The sequence below is a fragment of the Amblyraja radiata genome, chromosome 26, assembly GCF_010909765.2.
Source record: "Amblyraja radiata isolate CabotCenter1 chromosome 26, sAmbRad1.1.pri, whole genome shotgun sequence".
Taxonomy (NCBI): domain Eukaryota; kingdom Metazoa; phylum Chordata; class Chondrichthyes; order Rajiformes; family Rajidae; genus Amblyraja; species Amblyraja radiata.
In genome coordinates, this window is record NC_045981.1 from 7,488,501 (window position 1) to 7,515,139 (window position 26,639).

The window sequence follows — 26,639 nt, forward strand, 5'->3', positions numbered from 1 at the left end:
GACATACAACATTTACAGTGAAAGTCATGATGTAAATCTTTATACTACAGTTCGACATACCTTAAAGATCCTTGTACAATACTCAAATGATTTGGGATTGCTGACATCATACACAAGGCAAACAACATCACAAGTGGTATCAGAGGCAGTAATAAACTCGGAATCAGACAAAACTTCATGTAACTGGAAAAGAAAATATAACGATTTAGAGCCAATCTGTATTCAAAACAAAACACAAACACAAACAGAAAACACTAGGTTTGGCTGCCATGAATTGGGTCTCAGATCAGGCATTGTCCAACTGAATTATACCACAGGCTCAATGAGGTAAAATGGCCTTCTTCTGTTCGCCATGTAATGTTTTATTTTACGTTGGAAGTAAAAGTATTCATTTGTATTCCAAATGTTTAAGAAGGAACTGCAGATGCTGGAAAAATCGAAGGAAGACAAAAATATTGGAGAAACTCAGCGGGTGAGGCAGCATCTATGGAGTGAAGGAATAGGTGGCGTTTCGGGTCTCAATAGACAATATACAATAGGTGCAGGAGTAGGCCATTCGGCCCTTCGAGCCAGCACCGCCATTCAATGTGATCATGGCTGATCATTCCCAATCAGTACCCCGTTCCTGCCTTCTCCCTATATCCCGACTCCGCTATTTCGACCAGAAACGTCACCTACTCCTTTGCTCCATAGATGCTGCCTCACCCACTGAGTTTCTCCAGCATTTTTGTCTACAATTGGTATTCCAAGGTAATCTCCCTAGTAAAATGATAAAGGTTGACGTAAGAAACTGCAGATACTGAAAAGTTGTGCAATATACAAAGCACTGGAGGAACTCAGTCGGTCATGCAGCATCTGTGGAGGGAATGAACAAGTGATGTTTTGGATTGGGACCTTCTTCAGACTGATGGAACATTTGGCAGAAAGCTGGAACAGAGAGGTGGGAGCAGGACAAAACCTGGCAGGTGATAGTTGAATAGTTGTTCTCGATGTTGGGGGAGTCCAGAAACAGGGGCCACAGTTTAAGAATAAGGGGTAAGCCATTTCGAACAGAGATGAGGACACACTTTTTCACACAGAGTTGTGAGCCTGTGGAATTTTCTGCCTCAGAGGACGGTAGAGGCTGGTTCTCTGCACAATGACAATAAAGTTGAATCTAAATCTGAATCTGAATCTCTGGAAACTTTCAAGAGATTGCTAGATAGGGCTCTTGAAGATAGCGGAGTCAGGGGATATGGGGAGAAGGTAGGAACAAGGTACTGATTGTGGATGATCAGCCATGATCACATTGAATGGCGGTGCTGGCTTGAAGGGCCGTACGGCCTCCTCCTGCACCTATTGTCTATTGATATATGTGCGGGAGTTTGATTGCCAGAGAGGTGGAGTAAGTGACAAATGCTAGAGATCAAAAGGAGACAAAAGGATGACAGGTAAGGAGAAGAAGAGTCAGGTGCAGGACCCACGTAAAGATTATACAATGTAAAACTAGTGGGAGGGACATCAGTGGAAGGTGATAGAGGGAAGGGGAAAGAGGGGGGGGGGATAAAAGGGGAATGGGGGACTCAAGAGATGGGAGAAGAGTGCATGAAGGCAGGGAACAGAGGGAGAAATGGGTGTGCACCAGACTTTGGGGGGGGGGGGGGGGCAAGGGAAAGAGAGAGAGGAGGGTGGGAGATGATTGGACTTTTATTTCAACCATACTACACAAAATATTTGGATATCAATTGTAATGCAAGGGTTTAACATAAGAGGGCGCCAAAAGCAAATAATCTGAAGAGTGAAGGAGTGAAGAATGAGATTAAAGTGTTGACATTTTTAATCTAGAGTGAGGAGATGCAAAAGTACCTTCAAGAAGAAAGAAAACAGAATATTTCAAGTGATGTTGGGTTTAAAGCACTTAAATGTATATGACGAAGCTGACCTGAAACGTCCCCTAATGTGAAGAAAGAAGGGTCCAGACCTGAAATGTTGCCTATCCTTTTTCTCCACAGATGCTGCCTAACCCACTGAAATCTTCCTGTACCTTGTGCTTTGCTTAAATGTGTTTTTGCTGGGTTCAGATCATAGCCAGGGGTTCAATACGACAAGGATGGGCTAGAAAGGCATGACCTTGTATTCTTCAGTGCTTAAAACATCGTTACTACTCGAGATGTGTTTGCATGTAGAAGAGAGGGAATGGCATTATTTAAATTCAAAATTGTGTTGAGTTTTGAATCAAAGAGAGCGGCATTGGAAAATTGATGTTGTACACTTAAATGCTATCATCATCATCATCATTGTTGAAAACATCAGCGGGCACGGTGCCTTACAGTGCTGTGATCGCAACTTCTACTGAAGTGTGGATGGCGTCGGCTCGCTAGGAGCTCATCTGCCCTTTGACAAGTCTTGTTTTTGGTCCTGCTGGGGGTCCACAGCCTCCTTCTCACCTGGCAAACCAGGTGGGGGAGACAGTTTAGTCTATGGAGCAGGTAGCACGGGATTACATGGTACCCGTGGTGGGGGGGGAACTCCCCCCTACCTGAGCGGGACAGTACCTTTAATGATACCAAATAAGTACAACATTACAAGGGGAATTTTCTTTTGAATTCTAATAGATTAGCACAACATTTAGAATATTTCCTCTACTAAAATGGATTTCTGCTGAATTATCACCATAACAAAAGAAAGCAGAACTTTGTTTTACTGCAAAGTCAGAGGCATCCTCCAGTACAGAAATAAGGAATGATGCCTGAATGCAATTATTTTGAATGGAAATGCCTTCAAGTACAATAATTTATTAAGCACACAGAAGGGCTGATGTACACCTTACTCCAACAACTCCTTCCCCTCCCCTCTACTCAATCTCCCAGCTGCTGGAAAATAAATCCATGACAGCTCTGCACTATACTTGGTTAGGTATCTTTTCAATGTTGAAGGCAGTCACTCTCACGTCGAACATGGATTTTATTGCGAGTGCCCAGTTTAGATTAGGGCTATAATGAGTTCTGCTGGCGAGGGATTCCAGTGGAATCTAAACTGAGTGGATTGCTTAAGGACTGCTTATTGCTTTTATAATAATTGTCTGATAAGCCTGCAATGGGTTAAATGATGCATCTGCTATTTGTGCTCAAGACATCTTGAGACAATCTTCCAGGTTAGGTGACAAAGCGGCAGTATTAACGCAGTGATATTGTTAGTGTCATATGCTTTGTGGTATTAAGTGCACGCAGTTGATCTTAATCTCACATGACTACTCTTGTGTACTGTCTCAATGTAATCGAATAATCTTACACTCTTATACTTAAGTATGATTGAGCCCATATAAAGTACGTTTTACTGAACTATGCAAAAAAAGAACTTCATTGCACCCAGTGACAATAAAGTACCATTGAACCATACAGCAAATCAATTAAGTTTAGTAAATGATTAAACATTTAAAAAAGCTGACTACAACTTTATGAAGAAGTCGCACACCTAGTAAAGAAATAGCAAACGACAAGTTAAAGTGTTTTTCTTGGCGTTAAGAGAAGACGTTGCAAGAAACTGTGACAATCTCTTGCAACTGCCCCAGGGATCTTTTTGTAAACAGCTGAGGCAATTTAACAAGAGTCAAGGCATGGCTTTATTGCATCATTTGAAATATGCACCAGGTAATTCTACATCCTAAACCGGGACTCAGCTTGGAAAGTATTTCAGGTGAAACAAGCTACATATTCAGTAAGATAGACACAAAATGCTAGAGTAATTCAGCAGGACAGGCAGCATCTCTGGAGGGAAGGACTTCATTCTCTCCAGAGATGCTGCCTGTCCCGCTGAGTTACTCCAGCATTTTGTGTTTCTCTTCGGTGCAAACCAGCATTTGCAGTTCCTTCGTACTACATATTCAGTAGATGGTGACTAGGACTTTAGCTGTTGTTCAGAGCAGAAAGATCCAATAACAGAGATTACAAACTGGAAACCATCCTGAAATTGATGATATTTTCTGCTGGTCAAAGGGTAAACTCCGAATGAAGTCAAGTGCTGAGACGAGGGGAAACATCAGCAACAGATCACAAATGCCCAGACAGTAGTTCTGATCCCAACTAGGGTAACTTACTTATAGCTTTCCTCCTTTGCACGAATACCTGCTCACGAGTCCCACAGTATCATTGTCTTTTTCAGATTGTTTTAGGGTAATAAATAAATCAAGCGGAATAACCAATAGCCATAACAAAACAAATGAATTATAAAACTTTGAAACTTGCCATGAGAGCATTGCCACAGATTTAACATTCCCTTAAAACATTTTTGAATGAATGGGTTTTTTTCGGTCATACATTAAAAAGAACAAAACATTACAATCTGTGTGAATATGAACCAACACTGTATCCATTCCACACAACGTTCACATAATCAATGACCGAAAAAGGAATAGGCTGAAGCCACAAAGATTATTTTTGCCTATCCTATACAATCCATAAAATAACCCAGAATGTCAGCATTACAAAGGAAAGAAAAAAAATTACTCTAAATTGTAATCCTTACTTATTTTACATTTTAATCATTTTACATTATAATCCTTAATTATTTTACATTTTAAGGCTTTTTTGAAACTCAACAGAGAGCTACAAAATTTCAACTCATCCCTAAGTCCGGAATTTTTAACTGGATTTTAGTGTGGACAAGGACAACTTTGAACTACAGAAGTGTGCAAATATGCAACTTATTTCTATTGTGTCCATAGAAACACCTACCAGTAAATACTTTTCTTGTCCATAAACATAAGTTGTGTTCATGGCATAAAGTGATTTGTGTTCTTCTTTTATTTGCCTTTGTTTCTGTGAAAAGGAATAAAACAGCGCCATGACATTTACAACTCGTAAAAGAAAGGTCACAAAATCAGTTACACAAAGCAAGTTGATAACACACCAGCAAATGTAATAAACTCTTCAGCAAATCAAACAGACGCAATGATTTGAGCTCCATGCAATCTAATCTCTCAGGGAAGTAACAAACGCAGCGAGAAACATTGATGACGATACAGCATTGATAATCTTTCACTGCCTTACTCGCGGGCAACTCAAGAGCATTAAACATTACATTCTACGGAACTCATTGGCAGCAATGTAGCGACATTTCCTTGGTCCCAAACAACACAGGAACAATGTTCCGAATCCAATCATTCATAGAGGGTCAGTTTTATTCGGATGCCCTTTCAAAGCTACAATCTTTTCTTGAATCAGGTTGCTAGGGACTGGACGATGTTAACTAAGGTGAGGGTGGACAAAGGTGGGTTTCTAAGGAGTTTGGGAGGCAACCTAATAGAAACATAGAAAATAGGTGCAGGAGTAGGCCATTCGGCCCTTCAAGCCTGCACCGCCATTCAATATGATCATGACTGATCATCCAACTCAGAATCCCTACCTGCCTTCTCTCCATACCCCCTGATCCCTTTAGCCACAAGGGCCACATTTAACTCCCTCTTAAATGTAACCAATGAACTGGCCTCAACTACTTTCTGTGGCAGAGAATTCACCACTCTCTGTGTGAGAAAAAAAAATTCTCATCTCGGCCCTAAAAGACTTCCCCCTTATCCTTAAACTGTGACCCCTTGTTCTGGACTTCCCCAACATCGGGAACAATCTTCCTGCATCTAGCCTGTCCAACCCCTTAAGAATTTTGTAAGTTTCTATAAGATCCCCCCTCAATCTTCTAAATTCTAGCGAGTATAAGCCGAGTCTATCCAGTATTTCTTCATATGAAAGTCCCGCCATCCCAGGAATCAGTCTGGTGAACCTTCTCTGTACTCCCTCTATGGCAAGAACGTCTTTCCTCAGATTAGGAGACCAAAACTGTACGCAATACTCCAGGTGTGGTCTCACCAAGACCCTGTACAACTGCAGTAGCACCTCCCTGCTCCTATACTCAAATCCTTTTGCTATGAATGCTAACATACCATTTGCTTTCTTCACTGCCTGCTGTACCTGCATGCCTACTTTCAATGACTGGTGTATCATGACACCCAGGTCTCATTGCATCTCCCCTTTTCCTAATCGGCCACCATTCAGATAATAGTCTACTTTCCTGTTCTTGCCATCAAAGTGGATAACCTCACATTTATCCACATTATACTGCATCTGCCATGCATTTGCCCACTCACCCAACCTATCCAAGTCACCTTGCAGCCTCCTAGCATCCTCCTCACAGCTAACACTGCCCCCCAGCTTCGTGTCATCCACAAACTTGGAGATGTTGCATTCAATTCCCTCGTCCAAATCATTAATATATATTGTAAATAGCTGGGGTCCCAGCACCGAGCCTTGCAGTACCCCACTGGTCACTGCCTGCCATTCTGACAAGGACCCGTTTATACCTACTCTTTGCTTCCTGTCTGCCAGCCAGTTCTCTATCCACATCAATACTGAACCCCTAATACCATGTGCTTTAAGTTTGCATACTAATCTCTTATGTGGGACCTTGTCGAAAGCCTTCTGGAGGTCCAGATACACCACATCCACTGGTTCTCTCTTATCCACTCTACTAGTTACATCCTCGAAAAATTCTATAAGATTCGTCAGACATGATTTACCTTTCATAAATCCATGCTGACTTTGTCCAATAATTTCACCACTTTCCAAATGTGCTGCTATCCCATCTTTAATAGCTGACTCTAGCATTTTCCCCACTACCGATGTTAGACTAACTAGTCTGTAATTCCCCGTTTTCTCTCTCCCTCCCTTTTTAAAAAGTGGGGTTACATTAGCTACCCTCCAATCCTCAGGAACTACTCCAGAATCTAAAGAGTTTTGAAAAATTATCACTAATGCATCCACTATTTCTGGGGCTACTTCCTTAAGCACTCTGGGATGCAGCCTATCTGGCCCTGGGGATTTATATAACATTATATTATATAACTAGAATTATATAACATCATTATGAGGGAATAGAGTAGATAGTCAGGGAATCTTTATAGCTGAGTGGAAATGTCAATTAGTTTTAAGATGAGAGGAGGGAAATTTAGAGGAGATGTGCGTGGCAAGTTTTTTTTATTAAATAGTGTAGATGCCTGGAATGTGCTGCCAGTGGGTGACAAAAGCACATACGATAGTAATGTTTAAATGGTATTTAGACGTACAAATAGGGAGATAATAGAAAGGGACAGAACATGTGCTGACAATGGGGTTGGCATTATGTCTGACATGGATATGTTGAGCTGAAGTGCCTGTCCAAGTGCTGTACTGTTACATGTTCTGCAAATCAATGGTTAACTGGATTAAAAGTAATGTATGAAATGAATGGGCGAGGATGTTGCTGGCTTTTACCAGCAGTCATTGGCTAAATCCACCTGTGTGTCCAAATCGGAGACCCTGAGGTAATGGTGGGACATCAGATTAGAGGAAGGCAAGTTCATGAGTTTGTAAACAATCAAATTAAAGCAGCCTCAAGTAAGTTCAAGCCATATAAAAACTGACTAGGTTAGTCTCAGAGCAATATAATGACTGACATGGGTGGTAGAACCGTCAAACTGGGGCTACAGTGCCCTCCATAATGTTTGGGATAAAGACCCATCATTTATTTATTTGTCTCTGTACTCCACAATTTGAGATTTGTAATTTAAAAAAAAAAATCACTATGTAGAAATTACAGCTGTGTTTATACATGGGTCCCACCACCCCCCCATTTCAGGGCACCATAATGTTTGGGACACATGGCTTCACAGGCATTTGTAATTGTTCAGATGTCACGGGGTGACGCCTGTATGGTCGTGAGTAGTCGCTCAAAGAGTCGTGTCTTTTTCTGGTCGCCGCTGGATTTTCAACATGTTGAACATTTTCGGCGACCTGCTGCAACTATGACGGGTGCCGGCAGTCGCTGAAACAATCGGGTAAGTGGGACAGGCCCTTTACAATCCACAGTAATAAATAATGAGGACAGGGAGCAAGCACCTGCTGATCCCATCCCTCACCTAACCACATATCCTTAAAGGGTTTAACTCGTCTTTATCTCTGTGACACAAACTAATAATGATAATAATGATGTGCATTTGACATGATTCTGAAAAGAAAAAAAAGTAGGTCTAATGAGTAAAACATTTTATATTAGTTTGCCTGTCATTTGTAGTGCATGATGTCACACCCTCCAATATATCATCATTATCTTCAAAACTGGCAATCCTCCGTTCATTGGGAATAATGCAGAAACCTTCAAACTTGTAGAGAATCTACAATTTTACTGCACCACGACATAAGTGACCGCTAAAGTGATCCATGTTACGTGCTTTGGAACGTTGCACCAATATGCAAAAGATTTTAAATGAATATTTTATTCTCATTTGCTCGTTCTACAGTACCCTCAATAATAGCCATTAGCAATTGGCACTTTATTTCAATTTGACACAAATTTGGGCAATTGTCCAAATGATTTGAGTTCCAAGTCCATGTTGCATAAAAATATTTGAATAATATTTGGAGATACTTACTGCTAGGTTTCGGCCCAGAAAACCTTGCAGAATTCCAGTCTTGCCGCAGTTTTTCATGCCAATAATATTGCACTGAAACACATTTCTTTGTGTTTGTTTTTTCTGTAGATCCAATTTTTTATCTCTTGTTACTGAGGGAATACAAAGCAATGTTCATGAAATCTTCATCTGGCAAAACAAACTGAATTCTGGTTTCTACTGAAACAAAGCTAAATTTTCAAGGCAATTTTCCTGTTTTCCATTCAGTTGAAAGAAAAAGATGGGGGTGTTAAAGAGAGGTTGAGGGGCAAAGAGAACAGATATACCAATTTCTTAAAACAACTTAGTGTGGTTAAACCCATTTAAAGCCAATCAGATATTTGTCGGAGAGATGGATTGGAAAATACATTTAATTAAAAAATAAAAACTTGGTTGGACTGGAAGAAATCCTTTAACCTCATCTACTGCATGTGGTCTCGATGTGGCATCCTGTAAATTGGTGAGGCAAACCTAGCCTCTGTGAGTGTTCTGTCGAACACACGCTTGGTCTGCCGAGGCCTACTGGATCTCCGTAAGACAATAAGACATAGGAGCAGAATTAGGCCATTCGGTCCATCGAGTCTACTCTGCCATTCGATTATGCCTGATCTACATTTTCCCTTCTATTATCCTGCCTTCTCCCCATAAGCTCTGGCACCCTTACTAATTGAGAACCCATCATTCTCTGCTTTAAAAATACCCAATGACTTGGCCGCCACTGCCGTCTGTGGCAAAGAATTCCACAGATCCACCACACTTTGGCTAAATAAATTCCTCCTTGCAAATAGTTCTCTGCAATGCTGAGAACTATATTATGCACTCTGTATCTTCGCCTTCGTTCTACCTGGTACACTTAAGGGCCTGTCCCACTTGGCGATTTTTATCGGCGACTGCTGGCGTCATATCTGTGTCGCCAAAAGATTTTGAACATTTCAAAATCCAGCGGCGACAAAAAAAATGTTGTGACACTTAAAAAAACGGCGCGCGTCAATACGTTATCATGCCGCACATTTTTGGTGACCTGATGCGCAGTCAATGGTGCTGGCAGTCGCCGAAAAAAGGTTGGTTACTCTTTTTTCCACCCTCTATTATAGACCACTCAAAACAACTTCCAAGTCTGCTGTGCAGGTCAAAGGAGTGGATTAAGAGTTTCAGATCAAATACATGCTGATCTCCAGAAAAGGTTAATAAAATTCCACTGTACCCGTGGTAGCTGCTGCCTGCGAATCCTGCTCCCTTAGGATGGAGTATCCTAGATAACCTAAATATTCTAAACATCGCTGGACATCGAGGTATGTGGTCAGCCTGAATCAGAACAGGAATACGCAGCTATTTAGAAATTTATTAAATCAGCATTTATAATAAAAAAAACATGTACAGAAAACATTGCTCAAGTATTCAACTGTGGGATGCATTGTGATTTACGACTGTTGGCAGATCAATTTCTCTCCTGGAACAAATAAGGTTCTATCGTATCATATCGTAAAATGAAATCAACTCACGTCCACTGACAAATGTAACCCTGATAGGTGACCCATCCTTTGTCATTGGTGCAAACAGTGTTATTGACATCAGGACCCCAAGGCATATAGGGGAACACTTTGAACAGATCTTTTAGTTCATCAGGTGACAATGCACAATCTCGATCCTGAAAAAACAACAGAAAGATTATGAGCAAGAATTTCCTTTTTTGTGTTGTTCACTTTCAGTGTTGTTAAAAAGTCCAGAACGCTTCAAGGACAAAATTGAATGCATCAGACAAAAATGAACAAAGGAATAATTTGAAGGAATGTCAAAAAGTTAGCTGAAAGGCAGGTTTTGATACATCAAAAGAAAGAGATAAAAGTGGAAAGAAAAAAAACAACTGCTGGAGGAACTCAGTGGATCAGGCTGCATCTGCGGAAGGAAATAGACAGACGATGTTCCAGGTCAAAACCGTACTTCAGTAAGAAACATTGTCCATTTCCTTCCGCAAATGCTGTCTGCCACTGAGTACCTCTCGCTGTTTGCTTTTTGCTTAAGATTCAAGCATCTTGTTACTCTGTTAAAAGTGGAGAGTTCAAAAGGCAAGAACTACATTATTTAAGGCTTACACAGTTAGTGGCACACCATCAATAGTCAATAAAGGAATGGAGAATGGATAAAAGCCTAAGCATGGCGGGATTGCAGAAGTTTGTGGGGCTGGGGGAAGGCGATGGGGAGCGGAAAGCTTGAAAGGATCAAAAGCGGCACGGTGGTGCAGCGGGTAGAGCCGCTGCCTCCAGCACCAGAGAACCAGGTTCAATTCTGACCTCGGGTGCTGTCAAAGTGGAGTTTGTACGTTCTCCCTGTGACTGCATGGATTTACTCCAGTTTCTTCTCACATCCCAAAGATGTGTGGCTTTAGGTTAATTGGTTTCTAGAAATTGCCCCTAGTGTGTAGGGAATGGATGAGAAAGTGTGATAATAACATAGAACTAGTGTGAATGGGTGATCGATGGTCAACATGGACTCAGTGATCTGAAGGGCCTGCTTCCATGATGTATTTCTAAACTAAACTTTCTAACTAAGGAGAAGATCCTTTAAATTAGATCTTAAATTCAAGAGGTCAAGCAGCATGCCTGATCAAATGAGTATCTTAAACCTCTGCAATTTTTTACATTTAAAACCAAAGTGTTGGTGGTAATAGAGTCAATGTAGATCAGCAAGCACAGAAGTGAAACAGGAAACATAGAAACATAGAAATTAGGTGCAGGAGTAGGCCATTCGGCCCTTCGAGCCTGCACCGCCATTCAATATGATCATGGCTGATCATCCAACTCAGTATCCCGTACCTGCCTTCTCTCCATACCCTCTGATCCCCTTAGCCACAAGGGCCACTTCTAACTCCCTCTTAAATATAGCCAATGAACTGGCCTCGACTACCCTCTGTGGCAGGGAGTTCCAGAGATTCACCACTCTCTGTGTGAAAAAAGTTCTTCTCATCTCGGTTTTAAAGGATTTCCCCCTTATCCTTAAGCTGTGACCCCTTGTCCTGGACTTCCCCAACATCGGGAGCAATCTTCCTGCATCTAGCCTGTCCAACCCCTTAAGAATTTCGTACGTTTCTATAAGATCCCCTCTCAATCTCCTAAATTCTAGAGAGTATAAACCAAGTCTATCCAGTCTTTCTTCATAAGACAGTCCTGACATCCCAGGAATCAGTCTGGTAAATCTTCTCTGCACTCCCTCTATGGCAATAATGTCCTTCCTCAGATTTGGAGACCAAAACTGTACGCAATACTCCAGGTGTGGTCTCACCAAGACCCTGTACAACTGCAGTAGAACCTCCCTGCTCCCATACTCAAATCCTTTTGCTATGAAAGCTAACATACCATTTGCTTTCTTCACTGCCTGCTGCACCTGCATGCCCACTTTCAATGACTGGTGTACCATGACACCCAGGTCTCGCTGCATCTCCCCTTTTCCTAGTCGGCCACCATTTAGATAATAGTCTGCTTTCCTGTTTTTACCACCAAAATGGATAACCTCACATTTATCCACATTATACTGCATCTGCCAAACATTTGCCCACTCACCCAGCCTATCCAAGTCACCTTGCAGTCTCCTAGCATCCTCCTCACAGCTAACACTGCCCCCCAGCTTAGTGTCGTCCGCAAACTTGGAGACTTGGAATGGGAAAAGAATTATGTAGGAAGGAACTGCAGAAGCTGGTTTAAACCGAAGATAAACACAAAATGCTGGAGTAACTCAGCGGGACAGGCAGCATTTCGGGAAAGGGAATGGGTGACGTTTCGGGTCAGGAAGAAGTCTGAAGCACTGAAGAAGGGTCCCGACCCAAAACATCACCCATTCCTTCTCGAGAGAGATACTGCCTGTTCCACGGAATTACTCCAGCATTTTGTCTCTATCTATGGCATAAGAATTGTTCTGGCGCCATTCAGATTATCGATCCCCCTCCTGTACTGACTCATCATCAGGCACAGTAAAATGCACAATCCTGTGCGAATTATCAGGTGTCTTAAGGCTCAGCTCACCAAATCATGTTTGTCAAAAATGCTTTGGAGGAAAAGATACGCATGGTGATTCAGTTCGGTTGTGCAGTCCAAAGGAACCTTTATTCTGTAAAAAAAGAGGAAAAATGAATTCAGTTGTTGCCCGCAGAAAAGTGTCATCAGGATAATTAACTTGCACAATACAACAGAACAGCAACACACTTCAATATGCCATTCTTGTGAATATGACATTGAGCGATACAAATAAGCAACTTCACTCTTCCCAGCTGTTATCAGGGAACTGAATCATCTTACCATAACCAGAGAGCAGCGCTGAACAATTTATTTGATGATCATTGGACTATCCTTGATTGGACTTTGCTGGCTCTACCTTGCACTTAACGTTATTCCCTGCTCATGTATCTGTACACTGTAAATGGATCGATTGTAATCATGCTTAAGAAAGAACTGCAGATGCTGGAAAATCGAAGGTACACAAAAAAATGCTGGAGAAACTCAGCGGATGCAGCAGCATCTATGGAGCGAAGGAAATAGGCAACGTTTCGGGCCGAAACCCTTCTTCAGACTCTAATTGTAATCATGTATTGTCTTTCCGCTGACTGGTTAGCATGCATCAAGAAACTTTTCACTGTACCTCGATACACGTGACAATAAACTAAACGGAACTGAACTTCCAAGGCTTGACTCTTAAAAGTTGACCTTGTAACTTAAACAAAACTTGTGGCAGCAGCAGCTGCAGACAGAGCAGAGCAGCAAGATGGTGTTTCAATTCACGATCAGAAAATTCCCTTACATCAATCCACTTAATGTCCTTGGTTTCTCTTTTAGGTTATTGATTAGATAACAGGTTTAGTCATCACCCCTGAGCATCTGATGTCCTATTGACAACTTTGCATTCCAGAAAGCATTAAAGACAGTTTTCCATACACACATCACTTTGTTTCCCCTGGACCATGGGTGTGAGAAAATTGCTTGGAAATTCAGAATCTCTTTCTATTTTGTAACTCCTCGTAACAATTAACATCTATTCTTCTCCGATTACCACCCATTTCTCTGCGGTAGACAAAAATGCTGGAGAAACTCAGCGGGTGAGGCAGCATTTATGGAGCGAAGGGATAGGTGACGTTTCAGGACCCCAAACGTCTCCTATTCCTTCGCTCCATAGATGCTGCCTCACCCGCTGAGTTTCTCCAGCATTTTTGTCTACCTTCGATTTTTCCAGCATCTGCAGTTCCTTCTTAAACTCTGCAATCCCCAACCTTTCCCCGTAAACCACACCGAAATCTGACTCTGTTTGAAACAGTTTAAGATCACCACAGAATTTCAAGTATTATAGTCACATATGTTCAAGCAAATTTAAAGATTCTAAGAAAACAATTGTAGTTTAAAAAAAAGGGGGGGCGTGTGGGGGAAGAGCGAGTGGTAACAAAGAACAGGTGAAGAACACAGTTAAGATAGACACAAAATGCTAGAGTAACTCAGTGGGGCAGGCAGCATCTCTGGAGAGAAGGTATGGGTGGCCTTTTGGGTCGAGTCCCTTCTTCAGACATAACACAGTTACATTGACTGAATGGATCACGTGCAGGCAGATGAGATTAGTTTAACTTGGCATCATGTTTGGCACAGACATTGATGGACCCGTTCCTGCGCTGTAGTGTTCTATGTCTTATCTTCTTAATTCTTGGAACTGCTGCTATTAAAATTCCTTACAGTAAAGCCAAACAAAGTAGCATCTTAAAAATCTATCTTAGGAAACTCATGTGAATTCCAGCTGAAGCATACATTTTGGATTTCTATCTCTAAGTTTCACAAACAATTCTGTTTGTGACTAATAGCCCTGTCCCACGGTACGAGTTCATTCCAAGAGCTCTCCTGAGTTTGCCCCGATTCGAACTCAAAGATTTACGGTAATGGCCACTCGTCGGTACTCGGGGCTCTCATGGACATTTTTCAACATGTTGAAAAATCTTCACGAGTCTTCCCGTGCTTACCTGCCGTTAGCGAGTCTTCCCGAGTACCTGCCGTTAACGTTACGAGCCGCTAAGTGACGTCTCCGAGCTCCGACGTACCCGCTACGTTCATTCTCCGTGCTTACCACGAGTTTGATTTTTTTTTTAACTCGGGAGAGCTCTTGGAATGAACTCGTACCATGGGACAGGGGTTTAAGAAGACTGGCAGCTTAGGGATGGTTAACAATAAAGTTGCTCTGCATTGATTAAAAGTAATTAATTGAATGGGATGTTTGGCAAAATCTTTACATGATGGACACAATGCAAGTTTACAGAACATTTATATTGATATTCTAGTGGTTCAATAACTTAAGTGAATACTTGCATTATAACTTTTATGTCATTTTTCTACCTGATTGGCTACAAAAGGTATTTGTTACTCGAGCCCAGAAGCTGAAGGCAAGAGGACAGTTTGTCTTGTGATTTAAGAAAACCATCACTCTAGCAGTTTGGAACAAAATAGAAAGGAAACCTTCCGTCTCTTTTACTCTCAGTTACTTTATACAACTCTGATCCTGCATTAAGGATCTGCAAGAAATTTCAAATTTACAATACACTTAGAGCTGCTATATGCAATGTTTGCTCTATGAAGAAACCTCGCTTTATAGTAAATAGTGTTAAAAAGGCAATTATGTCATTTGAGAATAGGGCCTAGAGAGTTTCAAATGTGCAAATACCAAGCTATTTGTACCTGCACGATTTTCAAAAATATAGGCACCTTGTGTTTTATGCGGGGATTACGTACTTAAAAAGCAGCGCATAATTCAAAAATACGTAAATTAAATATATATAAATGCGACTATGCAGTCAGCAGTAAATTTAAGCGCGTTAATCCAAAAATACTAGCGTGTAAACGATGCTTGGGTATTAAACGAACAAGCGTTTTATTTTAAAAACTCAAAAATGAAACATGTGTAAAATGCGCGGTGCCTGTAAAGGTCTTTTCAGTAGTAATGAGTTCATTTTAAAGGCTGCATATTATATTGTTTAACAAAGTATTGTTGCACAAGTTGTCAATAGAAGCGATGGCTTATCAATTGAAGCTACCTCTCATGGTTGAAGTAGCAAGGGTGTTGAGAAGAGACAATGTGGTCTGATTACTGAGGGGACAAATGTCTTTCAGCCTTTCAATTTTCAAAGTTACATTTAAGTGTTTCTCTAGTTCCCGATCGAAAGCATGTTCAGCCAGTGTATTAAGAAGGAACTGCAGATGCTTGAAAATCGAAGGTATGTCAGTGGTTCAGATCTGAAAATCAGATCTGGTTCAGTCTGAAAAAGGGTTTCGGCCCGAAACGTTGCCTATTTCCTTCGCTCCATAGATGCTGCTGCACCCGCTGAGTTTCTCCAGCATTTTTGTGTACCTTCAGCCAGTGTATCACAGGTAGAGCTTCCTAATTTACCACTTGCCTTGTGAGTAATTAGTGTTAAATAAACACACGTTATTGCAGAATTTAAACATCACCACTACGTAAAGCATTCCACAGCAGAATAAGTTACGTTCAGTACATACATTGGAAATAGATATTCATGTGTAAGTTCCAAGTCATCATCATATCCAAACCGGCGCAAAACTGTCCACGTGGTTTCATGCCTCCCTCTCTGTATAAATAGTGTATGCAAAAATAAAAATCCTGCAACACAGATCAGGCAACAATTAAGAAAGATTTTCCAATTGCAAGGTTCACACATGCCTTTGGTGAAGGCAAGCATCAACTGACGCACACAATCACACTCTCCTCCTGTGGCAAGTCAGGCACTCGTTTATATAATGATGCTTCCCGACGTAAGTATGCAAGTGAATGGCCACATTGACAAGAATTACATTGCTTTTTTTTTTTAAATATTTATTTCATTAGAAGCAATTGTACAAAGAGAAAGTAATCGACATAATGCAATTTTCGTACTGTTTCAATTTTAACATTTTATAAACTAATAACTAAATCGGAAAAAAAAGAAAAAGGAAAAAAGGGAGAGAAAAAGAGAAGAAAGAATTTCGAGAAAGACACGAAAAAGAAAAAAGAAAAACCCAAGAACTAACGAAGAAGTGAAAGAAGCGGAGATATATCCCACTGCCCTTTCATACGCCCGCCCACCCGACCCTAGCGTCGGTTTTGAGTTTGTGTTCAACCATTATGTTGTTGAAGAAATTCAATGAAAGGAGACCATATTTTGGGAGAATTACATTTCTGAATAACTTTTGAACAGATGCTTGCGATTATTTGACAGGATATTTCACAGGATGATGTGATGAAGTTGAAAATAAAGTTAAAAAGATCATTCAAATCCCAACAGCATCATATAGATTATGTTTAAATAAAGAGCTGAACCAATTTACTGTTTAATAAAACTGAAGAATTCATACCACTAAGTAAAATAGAGGTCTTTAAAATGATGAGAGGGATAGACAGAGTTGATGTGGACAAGCTTTTCCCTTTGAGAATAGGGAAGATTCAAACAAGAGGACATGACTTCAGAATTAAGGGACAGAAGTTTAGGGGTAACATGAGGGGGAACTTCTTTACTCAAGAGAGTGGTAGCGGTGTGGAATGAGCTTCCAGTGGAAGTGGTGGAGGCAGGTTCGTTGGTATCATTTAAAAATAAATTGGATAGGCATATGGATGAGAAGGGAATGGAGGGTTATGGTATGAGTGCAGGCAGGTGGGACTAAGGGAAAAAAGTTGTTTGGCACGGACTTGTAGGGCCGAGATGGCCTGTTTCCGTGCTGTAATTGTTATATGGTTAAAACAAGGATGTCAAGAGAATTTAATTATCATATGTACCAATATACAATTCTTGCAGCAGCATAACAGATGTGTAAAGACAATACTCATTGATAACATATAATAAACACAAATTCAATAAATTAATAACCAAATGCAAAAAGCCTGATACCTTAATGGAACCTGGTGGTTCAAGATTATGATGACCAAGTTCTTTCACAAGATGGAACGAAGGAGATGTCATATAAGTTGGCTGGGTCAAAGATTTGAGGGACATTACAGGATGGGGAAAAAATAGAACAAGGGCAACTGTACACAACAGTTGTAATGTTTACCTTCCAACGTCAATCCATTATCAGCGACACCGTTACTCATGTTTTTTCTCACGACATTCTTCACATCTTCCAAAGCTTGAGGCGCCAATGGAGTGTTGAAGCAGGTTCTCTAAGTTAAATACATTGAAAAAGATCACCAAATATTCTTAGCTAACACTATTTATATGTTGCCTCCAACAAATAATCTGCACACTGGGGCAGTATTCAATTACACGGGCACTAAAACATTGTTGTAAGAGATCCAGAAAATGTCCATTTATATGAAGGTCTATTCACTCCATCTGCTTTTATTATTCACTTGCATTTCCTATCTTGCTTCATAAGGTCATTGATAGAATTAGGCCATTTGGCCCATCAAGTCTACTCCACCATTCAATCATGGCTGATCTGTCTCTCCCTCCTAACTCCATTCTCATGCCTTCTCCCCATAACCCCTGACACGCGCATTAATAAAGAATCTATCTATCTCTGCCTTAAAAACATCCATTGACTTGGCCTCTACAGGGGATCGCATTGAAACATACAAGATTGTTAAGGGTTTGGACACACTAGAGGCAGGAAACATGTTCCCGATGTTGGGGGAGTCCAGAACCAGGGGCCACAGTTAAGAATAAGGAGAAAACCATTTAGAACGGAGATGAGGAAACACTTTTTCTCACAGAGAGTGGTGAGCCTGTGGAATTCTCTGCCTCAGAGGGCGGTGGAGGCAGGCTCTCTGGATGCTTTCAAGAGAGAGCTAGATAGGGCTCTTAAAAATAGCAGAGTCAGGGGATATGGGGAGAAGGCAGGAACGGGGTACTGATTGGGGATGATCAGCCATGATCACATTGAATGCGGTGCTGGCTCGAAGGGCCGAATGGCCTACTCCTGCACCTATTGTCTATTGTCTATTGCCTTCTGTGACAAAGAATTCCACAGATTCACCACCGTCTGACTAAAGAAATTCCTCTTAATCTCATTCCTAAAGGAACGTCCTTTAACTGTGTGGCTTGTCCCAGACTCTCCCACCAGTGGAAACATCCTCTCCACATCCACTCCATCCAAACCTTTCACTATTCAAGGCTTCATAAAGGCCTTGCCAGAGACCCAAAAAACAGCGATTCTTAAAATAAAAAGTAATTTGATGCAGCACGTGGAAACATAGAAAATAGGCGGAGGAGGCCATTTGGCCCTTCAAGCCAGCACCGCATTCAATGTGATCATGGCTGATCATCCCCAATCAGTACCCCGTTCCTGCCTTCTCCCCATATCCCCATTGTGATCATGGCTGATCATCCACAATCAGTAACCATTATCCCCATATCCCTTGATTCCGCTAGCCCCTAGGGCTCTATCTAACTCTCTTTTAAATTCATCCAATGAATTGGCCTCTACTGCCTTCTGTGGCAGAGAATTCCACAAATTGACAACTCTCTGGGTGAAAAAGTTTTTTGTCATCTCAGTTTTAAATGGCCTCCCCTTATTCTTAGACTGTGGCCCCTTGTTCTGGACTCCCCCAACATTGGGAACATTTTTCCTGCATCTAGCTTGCCCAGCCCTTATATAATTTTATACGTTTCTATAAGATTCCCTCTCATCCTTCTAAATTCAAATGAATACAAGCCCAGTCTTTCCATTCTTTCCTCATACGACGGTCCCACCATCCCGGTGATTAACTTTGTGAACCTACGCTGCACTGCCTCAATAGCAAGGATGTCCTTCCTCAGATTAGGAGACCAAAACTGCACACAATACTCCAGATGTGGTCTCACCAGGGTCCTGTACAACTTTAGGACCTTTTCACTCCTAAACTCAAATCCTCGTGTTATGAAGGGCAACATGCCATTAGCTTTCTTCACTGCCTGCTGTACCTGCATGTTTACTTTCAGTGACTGGTGTCAAGGACACCCAGGTCTCGTTGCACTTCCCCTTTTCCTAATCTGACACCATAGAGATAATAATCTGCCCCCTTGTTCTTGCCACCAAAGTGGATATCTACATTATACACATTTATCTACATTATACTGCATCTGCCATACATCTGCCCATTCACTCAACCTGTCCATGTCACCCTGCAACCTCCTAGCACCATCTTTGCATTTCACACTGCCACCCAGCTTTATGTCATCTGCAAATTTGCTAGTTTTACTTTTAATTCCATCATCTAAATCATTAATTGTAAATTGTTGCGGTCCCAGCACCGAGCCTTGCGCCACTCCACCCGCCACTGCCTGCCATTCTGACAGGGACCCGTTTATTCCTACTCTTTGTTTCCTGTCTGCCAACCAATTACCTACCCCACCCCCAATACCATGTGCTCTAATTTTGTCCACTAATCTACATTATCAAAGACCTTATCAAAGGCTTTCTGAGTCCAGATACACTACATCCACAAGCTCTCCTTCATCCATTCTACTTGTCACATCCTCAAAAAATTCCGGAAGATTAGTCATGCACATATGATATATAAGATAGGCTTGAGACACAGTCGAGGGTCAAGATTTTAGGTGTATATAATATAAAAACAATGGTAACAGTAATTTGTAAGGGCCAATTTTTGCTGTCCATCAAATGCATGGCTGATGTGAATGCTGTGAAACTCCAGCTATTAGTTAACCAGCAAGTTTTTCCGCAAGCAATCCTGCTAACCTCCACATAGAAACAAAAAGTAAACACTGGCAATAATGGGACAATCTGGGCTGTTACATTCTTGAACAAAACACATAGTTCCAGAGGAACTCAGTGGGCCTGGCAGCATCTGGGGAGGGAATGGACAGGCAACGTTTCAGGTTGGGACCTTTCTTAAAACTCCAAAATCTTCAGCCTGAAGTAGGGCCCAAACACGAAACGTCACCTGTCCATTCCCTCCCCAGATGCTGCTTGACCTGCTGAGTTTCTCCAGCATTGTCTTTTGCTCAAGGTTCCAACATCTGGAGCTTCTTGTGTCTCCTATTACATTCTTTAATTGATGAACCACCTTGTAACTTGATCGATTGGAAAATGTGTTCACTGGGTTTTACTGGCATTACCTTTAAAGTATATGATTTGGAAGCAACCACCATGGACATTTCCTCCTACATTTGAAATTGATGATACATTCAAATGCATTGCGTGCAAGTTCCTGTGAAGAAATCTTTCCCTTATGTTTAAAGACATTTTAAAAAGGATTTTCAACTCTTATAAACACCATTTGACAAGTTTAACTTGCAAATTATATACAGGAGGATGCAGTTTGTAGCTGGCTAGTGTAAGCTGAAAGATATTTAGTACTGGGACAGGGTGCTGCTTCACTGTGTATACAAGCTAGGTTTCTACCTGGAAAAAGTTGAGCTCTGCATCATTGAGAATCCCATCATTATCCTGGTCCGTTATCTTAAAAATGCGAGTTAGGGCTTTGATGCAGGCAGGTTTCATCTGTAAGTACACAAGCAAGTTAATCAAAATGGCACTAAAATAGGAAATATCATAAACAGTGTCAATTCAGTTGTGCAAGGTGTTGCACTTTGGGAAGTCAAACTAGGATAGAGTTTTCACAGTGAATAATAGGACATTGGGAGTGTTGTAGCACAGGGGGACCTAGAAGTACAAGAACATACTTCCTAGAAGCATTTTCCACAGCAGCATCACCTAAGCACTGTGGCTTCTTGTATTATTTGGCTTCTGAATGGTGCTTCCATAAGCTAAGGTACTGTCTCATTCACTTCTACCTCATTGCGGACATTGGACTTTGTCTGTGGAACTGATGCGCTACAATGCTGAGAAATATATCCTGCACTCTGTATCTTCCCCTTTGCTCTACCTATTGTAATTGAGTTTGGTTTGATTGTATTTATGGATAGTATCATCTGTAAACTTTGATCTCACCAGAGAGTAATTTCTGTTGTGTCTTTGTAAAAAAATGTAAATACTGGTTCTGTTCTTTTGTTTTTGCACAATCCGCAGGCATTGCCACTTTCATTTCACTGTACATCTTGTATGTGTATGTGACAAATAAAGTTGACTTGACATTTGATCTGTTTGGATAGCGTACAAAACAAAGCTTTTCACTGCATCTCAATAAACGTGACAATAATAAACATAAACTTTAATACATGGGATCATCACCGCTACTTGCTCAAGAGGTGACACACCATTTTGACTTGAACATAGAACGTCATTGTACCTGGAGCAAAATCACACTACTCTCACAAGCCTCGCAGCGGTATAATCTCTACAGGACTGTCATGGTTCAAGACAATGGCTGATGACTATTTCCCTTACTGCAGCAAAGATTGGTAAATCATGCTGGTTCTAAGAACATACCCAAGATGTGAACAATTAAAAAGATTGCTGTCCCAAAAAAGACCCAGACACACACAGTGGACAATGGGCTGAACACATCGAGGCTGGCTGTCTTTTTAGAAACATAGAAACATAGAAATTAGGTGCAGGAGTAGGCCATTCGGCCCTTCGAGCCTGCACCGCCATTCAATATGATCATGGCTGATCATCCAACTCAGTATCCCGTACTTGCCTTCTCTCCATACCCTCTGATCCCCTTAGCCACAAGGGCCACATCTAACTCCCTCTTAAATATAGCCAATGAACTGGCCTCGACTACCCTCTGTGGCAGAGAGTTCCAGAGATTCACCACTCTCTGTGTGAAAAAAGTTCTTCTCATCTCGGTTTTAAAGGATTTCCCCCTTATCCTTAAGCTGTGACCCCTTGTCCTGGACTTCCCCAACATCGGGAGCAATCTTCCTGCATCTAGCCTGTCCAACCCCTTAAGAATTTTGTAAGTTTCTATAAGATCCCCTCTCAATCTCCTAAATTCTAGAGAGTATAAACCAAGTCTATCCAGTCTTTCTTCATAAGACAGTCCTGACATCCCAGGAATCAGTCTGGTGAACCTTCTCTGCACTCCCTCTATGGCAATAATGTCCTTCCTCAGATTTGGAGACCAAAACTGTACGCAATACTCCAGGTGTGGTCTCACCAAGACCCTGTACAACTGCAGTATACAGTTTCCAGCATTTACTGTTTTAATTTCATATTTCTAGCATCAGTAGTTTTCTGATTTTCAATTAGAGAATGGGTTACTTGGTCACCAGTTTCCAGGTAATGGTGGACACAAAATTCTGGAGCAACTCAGCGGGACGGGCAGCATCTCTGGAGAGAAGGAATGGGTGACGTTTCGGGTCGAGACCCTTCTTCGTACTGTAATGGTGTTTGCTCAAGACAACATACAAAGCAATACTCTATACAGATACAAATATGCTGCTATGTCGCCTGTCTTTACCTCTTTCTCTTCTGGGCAGTATAGCGGTCCCGTGGGGTGCAGTACAGCTTTCTGTGCATAGTAAAATAACTCAGAGATATTCTTCAGGTTTTTCGCTGAACACTGTAAAACAACAGAGTTGATCTTTAAATTTTATATTGACTATTTGATTTATTCATTAGCCTTAATAGGGAGGATTTGCACAAAAATATGAAGATTTTAATCAATGTTTAAGAAGGAACTGCAGATGCTGGAAAATCGAAGGTAGACAAAAGTCTGAAGAAGGGGTTCGGCCCGAAACGTTGCCTATTTCCTTCGCTCCATAGATGCTGCCGCACCCGCACTTTTGTCTACCTAAGATTTTAATCAAAATGGTTAATGTTTTGTTAGCACCAAGATAATGCAGTGATTAAAAAAACAAGCCACTATATTTTTAAGAAAGGACTGCAGATGTGGGAAAAATCGATGGTAGACAAAAATGCTGGAGATACGCCAACAGAGGAGCAAGCGAGCTCCAGAATATAGTCATAATTCCAATGGGCTAATTAGCTCTAATGTAATTTTTTTGAAAGAAGTTACTGAAATTTATTGGAAAAGATAGTCTAAATCTGGGAGAGGGGGAGCAGGAGAGAAGAAAACCCATGTTGTTATATATTTAGTTACAAGGTTTTGGTGGTTTGTTTAATATTTTTTAAACCAATTCATGGCTGCAATTCCAACAAAATGCTTTTGAAAAATGAAGACCTACCTCAACACAGGTCTCTATCTCTGTATACTGGTTCATTATAGGGAGAATAGCTTCCATGCTACTGTGTTCCACCAGATCGGATTTGTTTCCAACCAGTATGAGGGGCATTCTGAAAACAGAAGAAGAGTGTACAGGATGTCTAATGAACCAAATGGTCATTGGATGTTCAAGAGTATAGCTTTATAACTATTAGTTAATCTTTAATATAGATCAGTCAAACTTAACTTTAAAGGCCTACCTCATGACTTAACCTGGCAATTGTATTTAATTCACAAGTTAATGAATAACCTAGACTAACTATAAATTACGAATTTGATATTCTAACTCTAGCTGCAAGCTTCTTTTACTGACTTTTAACATTTTATTCGGCCAATAAGAAAAATACAACCAAAATAATAACTCTCTTGTAAAACAATTGTTTGTATTTAACTAACTTCACAGTACCTGCTATCTTTATCAGTCCTGTCATTTATTAGAGGAATCCATCTACTGGTTACCTGAAATAGACAGATATTTAATTTTGTTGCAACCTAGGTTTTGAATTTCGCAAGCAACCACATCAATCTGACTGTTTCTGTAAGCAACCGATTTATTGCAATACTCTTGCAAGCCATTGCTTATTACTCCATTTAAAATTTGAACTGTACATACCTTGTCAATGGAATTTCTGCTGTTGACAGCGTACACTATGCAGATCACGTTAGCCTGCGATAGAAAGGAGTAAAACAATAAAGTAGAAGAAGCAAAATAGGTGCCCATTCCACTGACATTTGCGCTTTATATTTAATGAAGGGGGGATATTTGTGGCATTGATTCACTGAGGAAACAGTAAACTCAATTTGGAATTCTGATATAATGTTAGACTCACCTTAGAAATTTCATTGTGAAGTTGTTCCTCTGACTGTTCTGCTTCTGTTGGTGAATAGACAATTAAGCAAAGATAGTATCATTTCTAATTTAGTGCGAGAGATTTACTTAATCATATTAAAAAAATGTGGATTATGCATATTTGAGAAAATAACAACATTTGAAGAAATCGCACACATTTTATCATTGATATTAGACCACCTGGAAAAGCTTCTTGAGAAATGTTCGACAACATTCTCATATTTCAAACCTGAGACATTCATACATTTAATGAGGTGTAAAGTTATGACTCGGTTTACATTCAGCAAGGATCTCCTTTGCAATAACAATAAGAAAAATGTCAACTGTAATGTGGAAAAGTCATGTCGTCCAGTTTTTTATAAAAAGAGACAAACTACAAATGGTTCAGTACAGTCACTGCAGCATGTTGCACAATTCGAATGAATTAACACTTTGAGAGAAATGATTTAAATTAATTTACAGGTAGACAAAAATGCTGGAGAAACTCCGCGGGTGAGGCAGCATCTATGGAGCGAAGGAAATAGGCAACGTTTCGGGTTGAGATCCTTCTTCAGACCCTTAGGGTCGCCTATTTCCTTTGCAATTTTGTCTACCGATTTTCCATGCTGCATTATTGTTGACACCTTGTGCTGAGAACTATATTCTGCACTCTGTAACTTTCCCTTTGCTCTGAAAATAGACACAAATGCTGGAGTAACTGAGTGAAACAGGCAGCATCTCTGGAGAGAAGGAATAGGTGACGTTTCAGGTCGAAACCCTTCTTCAATAATAATAATAATAATGGATGGGATTTATATAGCGCCTTTCTAATACTCAAGGCGCTTTACATCGCATTATTCATTCACTCCTCAGTCACACTCGGTGGTAGTAAGCTACTTCTGTAGCCACAGCTGCCCTGGGGCAGACTGACGGAAGCGTGGCTGCCATTCTGCGCCTACGGCCCCTCCGACCACCACCAATCACTCACACACATTCACACACACCCTTCTTCAGACCTTTACTCCACCTTTGTACTTGGCTTGATTGCCTTTATGTAAATCTGATAACCTGTTTTATCTGATCTGATTGCAAAACAGTTATTGCTGTACCTTGGTACACACGACAATAATAACAACAATAATAATAATAATAATAAAATTAATCTATCCCACAATAGAGCTTGCCAAGGCCATTTAAGGTTCACTTGAAAAATAATCTTTTGTTTCAGTAAAAATCACAGGATAGAAACATAGAAAATAGGTGCAGGAGGAGGACATTCGGCCCTTCTAGCCAGCACCGCCATTCATTGCGATCATGGCTGATCGTCCCCAATCAATAACCCGTGCCTGCCTTCTCCCCGTATCCCTTGACTCCACTAGCCCCTAGAGCTCTATCTAACTCTCTCTTAAATCCATCCAGTGATTTGGCCTCTACTGCCCTCTGTGGCAGGGAATTCCACAAATTCACAACTCTGGGTGAAAAAGTTTTTTCTCACCTCAGTCTTCAATGGCCTCCCCTTTATTCTAAGACTGTGGCCCCTGGTTCTGGACTCGCCCAACATTGGGAACATTTTTCCTGCATCTAGCTTGTCCAGTCCTTTTATAATTTTATATGTTTCTATAAGATCCCTCCTCATCCTTCTAAACTCCAGTGAATACAAGCCTAGTCTTTCAATCTTTCCTCATATGACAGTCCCGCCATCCCAGGGACCAATCTCGTGAACCTACGCTGCACTGTCTCAATCACAAGGATGTCCTTTCTCAAATTAGGAGACCAAAACTGCACGCAATACTCCAGATGTGGTCTTACCAGAGCCCTATACAACTGCAGAAGAATCTATCTACTCCTATACTGAAATCCTCTTGTTATGAAGGCCAACATTCCATTAACTTTCTTCACTGCCTGCTGTACCTGCACGCCAACTTTCAGTGACCGGTGTACAAGGACACACAGGTCTCGCTGTACCTCCCCCTTACCTAACCTAACCCCATTGAGATAATAATCTGCCCCCTTGTTTTAGCCAAAGTGGATAACCTCACATTTATCTATATTATACTGCCACGCATCTGCCCATCATGTCCAGGTCACCCTGCAACCTCCTAGCATCCTCTTCACAGTTCACACTACCACCCAGCTTTGTCACAGGGGTCACAGTTTAAGGATAAGGGGGAAAATCTTTTAGGACCGAGATGAGAAAAACATTTTCCACAATCTCTGGTGAATCTCTGGAATTCTCTGCCACAGAAGGTAGTTGAGGTAGTTGAGCCAGTTCAT

At 41.0% G+C, this 26,639-nt stretch overlaps 1 protein-coding gene across 4 annotated transcripts in view; it reads right to left on the bottom strand.

Annotated features, from left to right (window-relative positions):
• rhot1 (ras homolog family member T1) overlaps positions 1–26,639 on the bottom strand; it is a 59,684-nt gene that overhangs the window by 19,600 nt on the left and 13,445 nt on the right. For 3 of the 4 annotated variants that reach the window (XM_033044113.1, XM_033044112.1, XM_033044110.1), the window contains exons 4-17: positions 24,367–24,410; positions 24,150–24,203; positions 23,943–23,995; positions 23,499–23,607; positions 22,772–22,873; positions 20,809–20,907; positions 17,515–17,623; positions 15,970–16,090; positions 12,472–12,556; positions 9,958–10,103; positions 9,660–9,760; positions 8,438–8,568; positions 4,713–4,796; positions 61–183 (exon numbers count right to left, since the gene is read on the bottom strand). In XM_033044113.1, the coding sequence (XP_032900004.1) occupies positions 61–183; positions 4,713–4,796; positions 8,438–8,568; positions 9,660–9,760; positions 9,958–10,103; positions 12,472–12,556; positions 15,970–16,090; positions 17,515–17,623; positions 20,809–20,907; positions 22,772–22,873; positions 23,499–23,607; positions 23,943–23,995; positions 24,150–24,203; positions 24,367–24,410 (1,361 nt within the window). Of the gene's footprint in view, positions 1–60; positions 184–4,712; positions 4,797–8,437; positions 8,569–9,659; positions 9,761–9,957; positions 10,104–12,471; positions 12,557–15,969; positions 16,091–17,514; positions 17,624–20,808; positions 20,908–22,771; positions 22,874–23,498; positions 23,608–23,942; positions 23,996–24,149; positions 24,204–24,366; positions 24,411–26,639 lie in introns of those variants that run through there. The other variant, XM_033044114.1, reaches the window with a different exon arrangement.